The sequence below is a fragment of the Strongylocentrotus purpuratus genome, unplaced genomic scaffold, assembly GCF_000002235.5.
Source record: "Strongylocentrotus purpuratus isolate Spur 01 unplaced genomic scaffold, Spur_5.0 spur5_scaffold_5, whole genome shotgun sequence".
NCBI lineage: Eukaryota > Metazoa > Echinodermata > Echinoidea > Camarodonta > Strongylocentrotidae > Strongylocentrotus > Strongylocentrotus purpuratus.
The window spans coordinates 12,456,529-12,472,650 of NW_022145611.1; the positions used below are offsets into that span (position 1 = coordinate 12,456,529).

The 16,122-nt window shown below is 37.5% G+C and overlaps 1 protein-coding gene across 1 annotated transcript; it reads right to left on the minus strand.

Moving 5' to 3' along the window:
* Positions 1 to 525: 525 nt before the first annotated feature.
* Positions 526 to 10,470, minus strand: LOC100892178 (monocarboxylate transporter 12). Its single transcript, XM_003726182.3, has 4 exons — positions 10,391 to 10,470; positions 10,100 to 10,246; positions 1,478 to 2,395; positions 526 to 883 (listed from the first exon to the last, which is right to left on the minus strand). Exons 1-4 carry the CDS (start codon positions 10,467 to 10,469, stop codon positions 741 to 743), a joined length of 1,287 nt encoding a protein of 428 aa, XP_003726230.3. The 5' UTR covers position 10,470; the 3' UTR covers positions 526 to 740.
* Between the last annotated feature and the right edge of the window lie 5,652 nt (positions 10,471 to 16,122).

Sequence of the window (16,122 nt, forward strand, 5' to 3'; positions counted from 1 at the left end):
GATTCCATATCCTCAAACTGCTGGCGAACAGAGCAACAAGACAAGTTCTATAATTGTTAGGATCTTTGTCCAGTAGTGTCGTATTTGTGCCATCGAACTGGATCGAACAAATCGATTGATTTACAATATATATATAATATTTTCCCCCAAAAAAAATCCCATAGGAGGGGACTTACACGGTACCACGAGGAATATACTCCTCGTGATCCGATCGCCCCCCCCCCTCCAAAATTAATACGAGACGGCAATTAACCCGTTGATATCTTCCCCTCATTTTCCTCCTTTTCAAGACCACTCTGCCACTTTCAGACAGTTACCCAGAGATGTTATATTAATATTTACCGTTATGTTAAAATCGCTTAAATCAAAAGAATCTGACTAAAAACACTATAAAACTGTCAATATATTCCTCACGGTGACGAGTCCCCCTTGCGTGTTAAGATCATCAAATTTACCATAGAGGGGACTCGGTTTGACGGTCCACAAACGTACATCCTAATCGAAGGAGCCTCCTCAATCCATTTCAACAACTCTTGTAGGAATTTTCGATGAATAAAAATATAGAAAGCACGGCGAACACTCGGTACTACATACACTAAACAGTGAAGGATGAACGCACGCACAGAATGCGAGTGAACAGGCGAGTAAGTTTTGAGATATGTTCATTTGACCTATGACACGTTGACGTCATACGACTCCAGTGGCTAATTACAGACTCGCTTATAATACAATGATTTGTCTTATAAGTTTTCTTGTAAGGAAAGATGATCCCGCCTCCGTCGGGCAGCCAAGAAGACAATGGTGAGGATCACAGTTAGACAGTTGGCAAAACCAAGAAAAAGGAATACTTTGGTATAGGATCCAGTCTTGTCCTTGATCATACCTTCACAATCAGACAGAGAGATTAGAAAACAAATTGGTAAAACTCAGATCAAATTAGAGTATTAAATGGCAAAATAGAATAAGCTGGCCGGCTAGCCTTATGAAATATCTTTTTAATATGTCTTTGATTACTTTAAAACAATGTAAATAATTATGTGACCTAAAATATGACATTTAGAAAACACATTCGTAACATTTAGAAAAAAGAAGAAGTCCTACAACGGCCAGGGACGGTTCCAGGGGGGGGGGGGGGGCACAGGGGGCACATACCCCCGGCCCCAAATATATGTTAAAATCAGCCCTAAATTCGCCAAAAATGTACTGAAAAACAGGGACGTGCCCCCGGCCCAAAAAATTAAATAAAAAATGTTATAAAAAAATAAAATACCAATGGCTGACCTAAAAAGGTGACCTTACAAATATATATATATATATATATATATATATATATATATATATATATATATATATGTTCTATTACCCCCCGTGTGCCCCCCCCCCCCATGTGCCCCCCGGGAAGAAATTCCTGGATCCGCCCCTGACGGCTTATATCTCCATGGTTTAAAAGTCAATGTAATAATGACGGTTGGCCTACCTGACAGCAGACTTCCTATATTTCCTCCGAGGCCGACCACCAAGCCGCTTATTCCCGAGGCAACCGTGAAGTTTTCATTGGACACGGCGACTTTGATGAAGGCTCCATAACCAAGAGATGAGCTGAAGAGGCACATTCCTTGGACAAACGCCGTGGCGCACATGGCCGGGAACGATGTTAACAGCGGATCGATTAAGAAGGTAGTCGATGATATCACGCCCACGATCAGGAAAACCACGATGAAATCGACCCCAAAGTAGAGGAGAACTATGCACAGAATTCGACCAATAATCCCACCTCCTCCACCAAAAGAAGATAGCAAGACAGCTGTAGAAGATGGAATTCTGCGCCATTCTGCTCTCGGAACGAGGAACAAAAACCACGACTGCAAGATGGATGACGTGAGGAAGAGACAAGGAAGTGATAGTGACATGAGAGGTTCCTCCACGAAGATGCAATGCCGAATCCAGTGCCACAATCTTTGCCTCGGAGATTCCTCGCCAATTTGATCTTGATACTGGCTAATATCTGTGGAAGTTGCTTCATGGTCAACCGAGATGTCTGGTTCCCCCACAGTCATATCTACACTCTGGTAATCACTATTAGGATTTATCAGAGGAATCTCTTCAGTTTCTTGACTATCTTTCCTTGCCTTCCCGATGCCTGTGGATTTGCGAGGGCATTCTTTGGCCCGAAGAGTAACGCTACCAACTATTGCATGTAAGCTGATTCCTCCTAAGATCAACATGGCACCACTGAACCCGTAAGCCTGTAGTGATCTTTCAATGATCACAGGAACAACTAATGCACCTACAGTGCTTCCTAGATTGCCTATAGAATTCATGAGGATAAAATCATCCATGAAGTAGTCGTTGAGTAAGACTTTGGATGGCAGGTACCCCATCGACAGTCCAATTCCTTTTGAGATAAGCGTGAGTAAAAAAACAAACAATTAAAAAACACAATACAAAAAGGAAATTGACAATTATGTTGCAGGGTTATATCTAAAATTATATGACTGTAAACTTTTCCTTTGTTCGTTTTTTTTTCATTTTTTTTTGGTTTGAAAGTATAAATCTATTTCGTTTGATTTGATTTGATTTATTCTAGGGTTGGATTACCCTTGTCAGCTAATAGCTGTTTCCACATGGGTCCAATTAAAAGAAACATACGAACCAACAAAATAATATACAATATCAACTTAAAACATACAATCATGGAAATATGAATCATGTGAAAAGTAACAAAGTTGCGGTCATATTACAGCAAAACAATGAAGAAAAAAATATATACAACGATGAATGGAAAGAGTCAAATAAAAAGAGTTTTAAACAAAAATCCTAAGAAAAAGAGAAAAGGTCGGTGAGAAAAAAAAAATCAATTTATTTATATACTCAGTTTTTGTTTTGTGGCGGTTGTTTAGGTGGCGTTTAAAAGCTTTAATTAATGTAAGTCGTGAAGGAAGGGTAATCAAGCTCATTCCACAACTTTGTCCTGCAATGTGCGAGGGACTTCTTACCGCAATTTGTCTTTGGCTATATGAGCCATATTTCCCTATAGGGACGGATCTTGTTCAATTGTTGTTTCTATTGGAGCCAAAACATTACTAAGGTAGGGCGGGTATAGTTTATGAATGAATCGGTACATGGTGCATGCTTAAAGTTTGGACCTTCGTACATACAGCCGATCTAATCTAAGAGTGTAGTACAAAGTTTAACAATTGATCTGAGGGAAGCATAATCCACATTCATAACGATACGAAACAATAAAGTAGGCAAGTGAACGTATCACTAGACCAGGGGTTCTTAGACATTTTCCTTGACGGTCCAGATATGATTTCTTTGAAAGCCATAAGGTCCGAAACATGGGATGACATTCGCCTGTTTCCTTAAATTATAAGGAAAAGAAGACGATTTATTGTACCGTTCTCGACTGTTAGTCCTTGTCTGAATGAAGTTTTTTCCCCACCCGCGCGAAGCGCAAAAGCTTTGACGTTTCATTAAATTATGAGAAAAAGAAGACGATTCGGTGTACTGTTCTCGACTCTTAATCCTTATCTGAATTCAGTTCTCCCTCTCCCACGCGAAGCGCCGAAGTTTTTGCGTTCATTAAATTATTAGAGAAAGTAGACGATTCGTTGAACCGTGCTCGACTTTTATTCCTTGTCTGAATTCAGTTTCTCCCCCTACCGCGCGATATTTACCCGTGTCTTTCTTGCTCCCTCGACGACACGACTTCACCCAACAACAACCCCCCCCCCCTCTCTTTTTTACTCCCACTCCTCCTCTCTCAGGCTCTTACCTCCCCTCTCTCTCCTCTCTTTCATCCCCGTTTCTTTTCTGTCCCTTTTCTGTTTTTTCTTCTTTTTTTTTCCTTTTCTTTCTTTCCTTTCTTTCCTCTCCTCTCTCTTTTTCTTTTTTCTCGTTCTTTCTTCTCTTTTCTTTCCTTTCTTTCCTTTCTTTTCCTTTCTTTCTTTTCTTTTCCTTTTCTCTTTTTCTTTTCTTTCCCTTTCCCTCTCTTTTTTCCCGACGGCAGCGCAATTTTACCGACAATATCTTAACAGGTGGGGTGGGGGGGGGGTGTCGCACCCCCACACACCCCCCCCCCCTCCTTTGGAGACGCCCCTGCGTGGATGATGCCAATGATAGCCATGTCATCAGCATACTTGAGACATTGTCATTTGACGAGATACAATATACATGGATAGGAACAACAGTCAAAGACTGAATAATCCTGGATCAACAAATGTGTAATGTGTAGGGTTTGTGAAACAATGCTGTTTGATATTCCATCCATCTTTAATTTTTAAATGGCACATTGCAATTGTTAAACACTGCATTTTGAAATGTTTTAATACTCAGTAAACTGCAATGATAATATTACTTTTGCGAATTTTGAAATATGACGAATAATTCTTTAATGTATGCTTACTCGACCATGGATTAATGGTAACCCCTTATTTTCACACATTGTTTTCCTAACTACCATAGAAATATTTTTGCAAGACAAAATCTTGTCACAATTGTAGATTATGAAATTATGGGGCATAGTTACTTTTTTGTGTTCGGTTAATATGGACAATCAACCTTCAATTTTTTTTTTCTTTCCAAGGGGCTTTATTTCAAATGTACAAAAAGTGCCCCCTTCAGGCTTCTCATGGGGGTTCTTTTCATGATGATGGGGGCTACTTTTTGGAATGTAATTTGGTATCTTAATTTTAGCCCGTATCGTATACCCGGCCCCCTCCCCCACTTTGTGTTATTTAGGGTACGTGTATGCCTGTTCCCTCCCAAAGCACCCCACCCCCTTCTTTCTCAGGACTGCCAACATTTCTGAACTCCCCTTTCGCGGTGTTTTCGCGAGCCTTTCCTGCTTTGGAGACCCCCCCCCCCCTGAATCTGGAACACTGCTCAATGTACCACCCCCCCCCCCCCTCCGGATATTCGAGATATTTTATAACCCCCTCTTTTAATTTCTCAGGAGTCACAAGAGAGAGGGAGAAAAAACACTCCCTTTTTAATATGTTATAACCCCTTTTCAATTTTTTCAGGAATCCAAAGAGAGAGAGAGAGAGAGAGAGAAAGGACACCCCTTTTTAAAGAAATCTCCGGGTGAAATGTCAAATACACCCCCTTTTTAAAACATTTATCGGGCTGGACTTTGTTGCGTGAAAAGGCTTGAACCGGAGATTTTGGGCACATGACTGCGGTCCCTTCAACCCCGGATTTTTGAGTTTTTATATTTCATTTCGAGATTTCAAACAACTTATTTTAAAATCCCAGCCTTTTGAACAGTCTCCAGTCATAACGAATGACACGCAGCATTTTTTCAGCCCGAGACGTGCAACACCCTAAAAGTTTTCACATTTCAACGGATTTCCTTACTCAAATTATAATATTGATTATTATAATATTAAAAAAAAGAAAAAGAATGATGCCAGTCAGTCCATGGACCTATTACGGATATAGGTCTATGGTCAGTCACTCAATAGTGTCTGACAGTGAAGTCTAGAAGGTAAACGGGTTTCCTTGCATAATTTGAATATAGGACACTGCTAATGTTTAAATTTCACAGATAGGTCATACATGACATATTCATTATTCCTGCAAAGTTCTACTGAATTTGATGTTGGCTGCAAAAGGGACATAGTATAAACAGAGAGGTTATTTCTAAAATGAAAGGGGCTATGTGACTTTTGAGAAGGAAATTACAATTTGTATCGCTCGTGACGACTATTTTGAGGGTCCTTTAAAAAAAAAACTCCCGGGGCTCCCATGCACCCTGTCCGCAAAATAGAAGTGGTTACGATAGCAACCTTTTGTTGTATAACACTGGAGAGAATGTGAGTTGTATGTAGTTTAAAGATAAACTTGAGTTCTGGTAAAAAAAGAAAGATAATTAATTCTCACAGAATCAAACGAAACTTACACTGTAAGTGTATGGAAATGTTCAAGATTGTGAATGTTCAAGATTACAAATAAATGACATGTGCCGAACAATTTTGGAAGAAAATGTATACTGGCTGAGTGATGAGCATAGAAAGACAAGGAAATCAAGGTAGTACTAGCCCCGACACCGTGTGTGTTGTCCCATATATAGCTTTCTGTGTACAGTGCTTGTTACTTTACCAAGACTCGGTCAAATTTATTATGATTTTGATGACTCCAGGGGGGTGTTTCACAAAGATCCTAAGTTGAACTTATCTCTAAGTTGGACTTAACAATTATGGAAACCATTAGCATGTTTGAAAATGTTTTGTAAAATTTGTTTTTAAATGCATAAGATTTTGACTCAAATCATTCATATTTTCAATTATCGTGAGAGATTTCATGTTCTTGATGTGGAATTTATGAAAAGTCTAAAATACATGAATTTTTGCTTTTCAATATATTTCAAAATAAGGCTACGAATGGCTCTCCATAATATTTAAGTCCAACTTAGAGTTAAGTTTGACTTAGAATCTTTGTGAAACACCCCCCAGAACCTTGCAGTGCACACCAATATTTACATGCTACATGATCAACTGTTTCTGATCCTTTCCACACCTTTTATTTCACAATGCAATCGCATTACCAGTACTAAAGATTATCTTTAAGCTTCTAACAACCACTCCGGTTGACATTTTATTATTAACACAAGTTCTTACTGCATGGCTACTGCCCCGAGGTCACTGGATCAAATACAATAATGTAACAACGTATAGCAAGAGTCCCTATTCAGTGATTAAAGGCTCTCCCCATGCACCCGATCCGTAAAGATAGACGTGGTTCCCAGGACAAGACAGTTTTACTGCTTCTAATCACTCCCGTAGACCTTTTGTCATTTACACAAATTGCTTGCTGTCTGCTTTTCTTTCCTAATAGTGTTTGTTTCTATCTGAAAAATACCACTTTTACTTTCTCCATAACATACGCCCCTATAGAGCAACTTTTTCATTTATTTCCCCCAGAGCTCGCTCGTATTTATAATTGGTTTAAATGTGTTATTTATGAAATGAATTTTCAGTCTTTCATGATTAAATTGTGCTTAAAACCCATCAGGATTTGTTGTTGTTTTTCTCATTTTAAAACTTTTCGCGCTGCGACGTCACAAATCTTTAAATGTTCTCAATATTCAGACCATCACACCCAACTGCAAAGTTTATGATTCTTAAATAGTATATTGGACCATGTCAAGAGAGAAACAAATATTGGAATCATCCCTGGCAATGTAATCACGATCAAATGTAGGGGTATATACATGTTGATGTTTCCCTTTGAAGGTGGCCCTTATATTCCAGAAAGTGCCCTATTTTGCTAGTGCCCCCCAGCCCATTTTGGAAAATGCTCAACCGCGCCTGTTTTTTTTTTTAATTTAGCTTTGAGTCAACTCATACTCCCGATCATCTATCGTCGAGTCTGAAAGGTCCTTTATATTTAACGATATTTAACGATATTTGGTTTACATTAAAATACTGAACCTGGCAGCCCGTATAGGCTGAATTACATTCAGTTTACATGATAAAATCAACTGAACTTGCTCATCAATATTGTAACAACTATCATACAATGTGAGAACATTAAAACATAAAAACAATACGGCAATCAAACTAAAAAACAGTATTGGGTCAAACTATGTACACATATTGCACTGAGAGATATAGCAAAAAAGGAGAGTTGAAGGAAAGTAGGAGAAAAGAAGAGCTAGAGAAGAAGGAATCGAGAGGACGACAGTGGAGAACGAAGTAAAAGGTAAAAACCGGGGAACCGAGAGACTGAGAAGGAGGGGGGGGGGGTAGAAAGAGGCCGGCGGGGAGAGAGAGAATTAGAGTATATAATCACTGTGTATGCAAAATTACAGTTCATAGTGCCACATTCAATGTCTACAATACATGAATTCATATTTTTTTAGGAAATGGGAATGCACATAATACGGAATATGTGAGTAATGCGTAAACTATCAAAATACCACACTAAAGATTTAAAAATACTATATTTCAAAACCAGACTTTGAACATGTATTGAGTGAATTTCAATAATGGTATCTTACTGAAGAAGGTAAAAGATAATTACAATCAGACAAGGGTGGAGTCGAAGATGGAAAAGAGCAAGGGAGAGGAAGAGAAAGAGAAATAGCAAGAAATTCTTGATTTTAAGAAACGAATTTCTGTTTTAAAGCAATGATAATTCTTGATATCGAAAACTGAATTCTTGATATCAAGAAATATTAATAAAATGTTAAAACGGCTTGCCATACGATCGCTGCTTATCACAACACCTGAGTATTCATGACACATTTTGAAGGCATGCACTAAAATATGTTCAAAATTTACGTAAAATGAGATGAAAGGGACATATACATCGAGACATTATGTTAACATTTCATCAATTTGGAATCCGTTGATATCTATTTATACCCAAAATATTGCCGGACAGTCTCAAATCGAGCTTTCAAAAAGTGGCCTTTAACATGTAATTAATTTGGTAGTAATTGAGTGCTGTGCGCCCGAGAATTAAAGGCCGCGCATGTGCAGTGTTGAACATGGCGACGTGTGACGGCCAAAACAGCTACTAGTACGCTGTTACTTTCACGGCCAAATGCGGGGTAGAAGTAATTTTTCGTGTGTGGATTCAAACACTGAAGTTTGCATCTAAAAAAACGGAAAAACTGACAAGTACATTCCGGTGTGTAGCAGAAGCGGATGAAAATCATGTGGGAAAGAAAACACACATGTATTTACGTATCTTTGTTCAGATATTAGTATAGACAGTAAAACTAGAAAGTGTAAAGGAAGAGACATTTCTAAAATTATACATAAATACTTCCAAAGATGTTGGTGCTTTTATAAACAAGTACATTCCGGTGTGTGGCGGATCTGTGTATGGAAATTATGTGTACAAGAAAAACACATGTATTTATGTTTATTTATTCAGATATTGTTTCTTTATTAAAGTTTTCCAGCAAGTGTAAGTTAGTTTGTAACTTTGTACATTGAACAACTCAGATTAAAACATTGGAGATACATCGAGTTCAGACATTCATGTGTTTGAATTGTTTAAATTTCTTGTCAGATTTGACTCATTTCAGACTCAAAAAACGAATACATTCTATAAAGTGGGCCAGATTAAATACAAACATTTGTAACAGGTTATGATTTGAACCTGTTGCATGCAAAACTGTCTGGCTGTTTTCTTCCTGTGTAGTCAGTTTCGGTCCATTCTTTGGTTTTATAATTATAGTAAAAAGACAACTTTGTGCCCGGGACCACCTGTAAAATTTGTCAACAATCTTCACATTTCTACCAAGTTTTACAGGTAGTTGACAACCAACTTTGTCAGCTGGGAAGCACATAGTGTTGTCTCAACACAACATTGTAAACCATCATTTATTATGAGGTGAAAGATATGATTTGAATGATGTCGCTGAAACACAGGTATCAAAGCATTCAAAACTGAGAAATATCAGCCCAAAGAGGGGGAAAAAAAGAAAGAAACAAAATTCTGACCGACCGACCCAGAATTTGGCACCTTAAGGGCAATACAACATCTTTTTTTTAGGCCTTATTATCTTCCCATCATTAAAACAAAACAAAATAAAAATGAATAGGCCTACACTGTATACAAATGCCGTGAAACCTGTCACAATATGAAGACCGCTCAAGGGAAGAATGGACAGTGGTCTTTAAAGCAGGTACAGTTTCCTTTAGTACAGATTTCAATGAGAAGCCATATTCAAGGAAAATGGAAATTGTGGTCTTTATAGACAGTTGGTCGTTCTATACAGGTGGTCGCTAAAGCAGGTTTGACTATATATATATATATATATATATATATATATATATGTTATTTTTAGCTTTATAAAGTGTTCGCCCCTTTACTGAATTACAAAAGTTGATAATGGATATAACCAAACAGACCATGCAATATTTTCGAGGCAATTAACGGTTTAGTTTTCTCTCAAGCGACAAGAAAAGTTACTATTTTCTATATAATGGGCTACGCCCCTCACAAATGGCAGTCACCTCAGAGAGCTCATAATTACAACCGTAGCCTCTCCGTGCATGTACAATGGTACATGTATATGTAATTATTAATTAGAACACCATGCGTGTTTTCCAGATTCCTCATCAGTTTTTGTACTCACCTGTTATGGTCAGGCAGAATCCAAGAGCGATTACAGATGTCAGATGACCGGCAATGATGATTCCTAACGATGATATAATAGCTCCAATAACCGCCATCACTCTAGGTGATATGTGACCGCTCTTTAGTATGTAAGCCATGGGGAGACCTGTGAGATAATTAAAAGGAATATATTTCGTAACATTCACACAAAAATATAAGGAAAGATGAAAAACATTCATCTCCTCTCACGTCGACCCTGTTGACAAACTATGATTGGAATTATTACCCACTGCTTCACAATTTCACTCACTTGATAAAGACATCATGGACGTAGGCATGCTGCACACAAGGCCTAACGACGAAGCATTCGTTGAGAACACATACATCATGGTAGAGGTAGAGATCAAGATCCCAAACGACTTTGTCATCGCAACTTCAACGAACTGGATGATGAATTTGCTCAGGACGATGACGTACTTCCATTTATCTTGTGAATTTCGCGTGCCTTCCATTTTTGTATTCATGATCTTCCACTGAGACACTTCCAAGTTTTCCTGAAGGTACTGTAAAAAGTACAGCGTCTATTCAAGCTAAAAGTTTGCTTGGAAGCATTGTCACTGAAATTTCTTTCATGATTCTAACGCCCCTCCCCCTATGACCCTGTGTTCGTGTTGAGTTGTATAGTCAGAGAATGTAACAGACGAGACTTTTGCGAGTTGAATGGATGTGTTTCGCGGCAATTTATAGGTACTGTTATATGCCTAGGTAAACACAAGCTAGAAAGACAATGTATAGTATGTTAGTAAAGGCAAATATATAGGTTGCATTTTTTTTTAATCTGTTGATACACAATGTCATTTAATTGATCACTTAGTTTTTCCGCTTCTATTATGGTGCTGAGGTCTGGGGCTATGAGTGTATAGATCAACTGGAAGTTTTCCGCAGAAATCCTTTAAGAACGATTATTGTTTGTTAATAAGTGCACACCTGACTGCATGGTTTATGGCGAAACTGGACGTGGTAAAATATTGGATAAAATTAAGTGTAGAATGATTGGATAATGGGTTAGATTAGTTCAAGGGAAGCAATCAAAATATTCATTGATTCTTTGTTTAATTTTTGTTGTGGTCGCAAAGTAATTTTTTTAAATTTAATCAATATAAAGTCTCAGTGTATTAAGTTTCTTGCAGACAGTTTTGATAATGCAGGACTTGGGAACATCTGGCGAGCTCACAGAGATGGATATAGTGCTGCCTGCATGGATTATGAATATTATGAAAACCAGGCTTTCTGACATGTCTATTTAGGAATGGAGCGCAGTTACCTGGTCAAATCGTATTTGCACGAACTATAGGATGTTTAAGAATAAGTTGGTTTATGAAAAATACCTGCAGATATTATGTTAGAAGGAAACAATAACTTTAAATCAATTTAGATGTAGAACACATAGATTGCCATTTAATAAAGGTATTATGTAGATTTGATGCAAAATAGTACATGATTCGCAATGCCCACTTTGTACCCCAACAGATATTGGTGATGAATTTCATTATATTTTTGTATGTCCATCCTTTCAAAATGAGAGAAAAATATATACCAAATAAATTATGTGGTAGTTGCTTAAGAGCAAGTGCGTTGCGCATGGATAAGGTTTTTAATACAGCTAATGCTTGCCAGCTAAAGAAATTAGCCAAATTTGTTAAAATAATTATGTCACATTTTTCAAAAGAGCCAAGGGTAAATGGTAATACTGTAAGTAATAGCTCACAAGTAAGCAATGTTGTTAGGCACATTCGTAGCGGTAGGAGGGTGAATTGCCCTGTTCGCCTTGATTTGTAAATATGTTTATTTGTTTATATTATCACATGTTTTCATTGTTCATTATATGTTTATTATTGTTCTTATTATCACTTATTATCATTATTGTTATAACTATTAGTATGTTGATAATGATACTATGCTGTAAATATGTTTGTACTCTCACACCCCGTGAGGGGGTCGATAGAGTCAATAAAATCTTACAATCTTACAACCTTACTAACTGGGGTTCTCTAATAGCGTAGCAGGTATGTGGAAAGGATGAAGAGAATTTTGATAGGACAGTTTTGTTTACTAGGATTCAGTATGAGGATAGTAAAATGAATTTTGAATGGACAGTTTGTATAGAGGGTTTAGCATAAGAGGAATACGAAGAATTTTAAGGAGTTTACCATAAAGAGAACTTTTGTTCTTTTTTTAATTTATTACACATCTTTAAAAAGAAGGGTAGCCCAATTAGCAAATAAATACTGGTTTTCGTTGAGGCCCTTCATAACACAAACAAGTATATGCATTTCAACACACCAAAATATAAATAAATATAGAAAATTACCCGGGGCCAAGAGCTAAGTTATCTGTTTCCCCTCCCGCGCGAAGCACGGAAGCTTTGATACTTCATTAAATTATTAGAGAAAGAAGACGATCCGTCGTACCTTTCTCGACTATTAATTCTTGTTTCGCCCCTCCCGCGCGAAGCACAGAAGCTATGAAGTTTCATTTAATTATTAGAGAAAGAAGAAGATTTCTTGTACCTGTCCTTGTCTGAATTCAGTCCCCCCCCCCCCTCCCGCATGAAGCGGGGATGTTTTGAGGTTTCATTAAATTATTACTCTCAAACCTTGTCTGAATTCGTTTTCGCCCATTAAATTATTAGAGAAAGAAGACGATTCGTTGTACCGTTCTCGACTCTTAATCCTAGTCTGAATCAGTTGCCCCCTCCCGCGCGAAGGATGGACGCTTTGCAGTTTCATTAAATTATTAGAGAAAAAAGACAATTCGTTGTACCGTTCTCTACTCTTAATCCTTGTTCAGTTGCCCCACTGGGCCCCTTAACGGTACACGTTACGTATGTACGTATGTATGGAACGTCCGTTCGCAAATCTGTGCATGCACAGCCCGAGTGGTCGGTAGCATGTTATCTCCCGGCAGTGACTCAACTTTTCATTTTATGTTACATTGCAAGGATGTGACTTTGTTTTGGAAAATGATATGTAATTTTATATTTAATCTATTCCAAAAAGAAATACAAATAGACCAAAAGATAATAGTTTTAGGTAAGGATATTGGAAACAAGAAATATTCACTTCTGAATATTATTTTAAATTATGCGCAATATGCAATTTATAAATGTTACGTTAAGAAGATTGTTAATGGTTCTGTTAACTACCCACATACTTTGTTTTTTGAATTAAAGTCGTTGCTAAGATTATTTTTAAGATATGAATGTAAAGAAAATAATACCAAGCTGGAAGATTAATTGTTGAAAATACTTAAATTTTTAGCCTATGTTCACTCATTAATGTAAATATGTATTGCTATTAGCCAGTATATATGGAAATAAAAACCTCGCTTGAGGATAAGAGATACACAAAACAAAATCTCCCGGCAGTCCTTGTCGCAGTAGCTTCTGGAAAGAAAATTTCTACTAGTGTTACTAGCTGTTAGTGGCCACTAAGGCCCATTAGTGACTATAAAAAACATATGCTCTTCTTGGCTATTTGGGAATGTGTCAGTTTGCAACAGAAATGGAGAAACGCGCATTTTGTTGAAAATCATGTGATATCACGAACATTTACAAATCACTGGTATGGAATTGAAAATAAGTCATAGTTTAATTGATTTTTGTTTGTTTGGGGGGAGGGGGGCTAGCACCCCAAGCCCCCCCCCCCCAACCAGTACGCCAGTAAGACTATCCCTATAGGACCAAGCACGGACCAGGTAGCACATGCCGTGGTAAAAGCCTCATCAGCCCTCATCTCAGCTTGTGTTATTGTTTCGACATCTGAACTGCAAGTTAGAAAGTTAGAAAGCTATTTTCTTACATGTAATGTGAGTTAATGGGTATTTATTTTATCTTGCATGTTGAATATGGAAGTCTTAACCGTGATTCGTTTATTTTGCTTAGAATATAATAAGTGTAAAAATTGCATTGTACTGAGAAGTGATAACTATAAAGACAGATATTTTATTTTACATTTCCAGATAAAAGATACCGTACACAGTCGTTTATAAATGTCGTCTGTTTAAATTATTTATTTCAGTGAAGCAAAGCTCTAGACTCTAGAGATATTGTAATTATTTTGGAAATTGTTAGGATGTATATCTTTATAGCTAGATCGTGTCTATGTTGGTAGATGATTAGCTATTTTTTTTCGATTTTATTATTTTTAGGGACGAGCTGGGCTTGTATTCATAACCCTACTATTCATCAACGCTCGTAGTCAAAATAAAATCAGGAAGAGGTTGTACTCACGACCTCATTATCTGGACTTTAACCAAAAAGTTAACTATTTGTATCCAAAGACCAGTCCAGTGTACGTAGATTATTTTCTTTTATATAATACCCGAAGGATGACCTAGTCATTGCTGGAACTTGGAATTATTTACTGATTTTTAATGATATAGTTTTAAAAAAAAAAACATCTGTCACATCTGGCCACTGGAGAGAGTGTGGTATTAAACTGTTTTTTGTGGACAACTCATCGCCCTCCGCCTGCCGGAGGGAGGTTTTTTAAGGCCGTTTGGGGGTGTTTTCACATTGCAATAACATCATCTACTATAATTTCATATTGAAACCAAATCATTTTGCTTTGTCATTTATTTTTGTGCAGATTAGGGACTTTTAGATTTGCACGACGAGAACGTGGACTGCCACGTGTGACACTTTTAAGGCATTGTGATGTCCTTTTAAGTGCCCGGCGATGCCTTACAAGGATGTCACACCTAGCATCTAAAAGTCCCTATTATTGAGTAGATGGCTCTTAATCTAATTTATGTACGCTGTATTTACTGTTGAAGTCGCCTGATTATTTTCCTGTGATACATATTCATTTCAGCAGAATCTAACATATCGTCAGACTGGTAATTTACAGTACAGATCTGATAACATGTCTTTTGCTTTGCTGTCGTGTTATAGGCCAATGAAACGGGTCGTTGTCTTGCTTGAAATCAATCATGTAGCGATCTTCAAAACTATTACAGTATTACCTGATCATAATTATGAAGAACTTTTTTAATAATTTGTTTATAATTTCAGTTTACTGCGGTTACACACTTTAACCGGATGCTGTTCTTCAGAGTGTCCGTAGAACACGATAAAACATTATACAACAACAACAAGCACAACAAAATACATATACACATCAAATCAACTGATGGCTTTCATTGTAATCAGATGGCATTAAATACAAAGAAATGTGAAACAATGCTATAAATCGGATCTATAAAAAAGAATTCGTGGAAAAAAATCTAGATCTTTTTACTGATAACATAAAATTGAATCAGGTTACCGTGTGTAAAAACCTTGAGGTATACTAGGTCCATTGGTATACATTGATAACTCGTTAGATTGGGAAAAACATGTGAAAAAAACTCCACGGACAACTAACCCCTACGACAACTACCCCCGAGGATAGTGTTCAGGGGGGTATTTGTCCTAGATGATGGTTGTCGTAGGGGGTAGTTGTCTGGGGGTAGTTGTCCGGGGTGGTTGTCATACGGGGTAGTTGTCCGGGGAGTTTTTTTCACATGTTTGTCCCGATCTAACGAGTTATCAATGTATATCCAATGGACCTAGTATACCTCAAGGTTTTTACAAGGTTTTCACAAGGTTTTTACAAGGTTTTTACAAGGTTGTCGTGGTAGGTCCGTAATCTACCTTCTGTTCCATTTTAATAAATTTGAATTGAATTGAATCTACCACACTCACTCCCCTCCTGCGACTAGCATTTACAACAACAAAAATACCTAGTGCCTCATCAATTTAATTTTAAAATTGACCCAGAAAGACTAAACAAAGACAAACAATAACCACTAGGGTAATTGTCCAATGAGTTGTCCAGGTTGTCCGGGGTGTAATCGTCCGATAAAGGTAATTGTTATGGTTTTCCAGGGGGGGGGGGGGTAATTGTCCGGATACGGGAAATGACATTTGGATGGTACCAAGACTTCCTAGCTTCCTGAATATCAACATTGGCAAACAAACACGAACAGACTTTGCCCTCC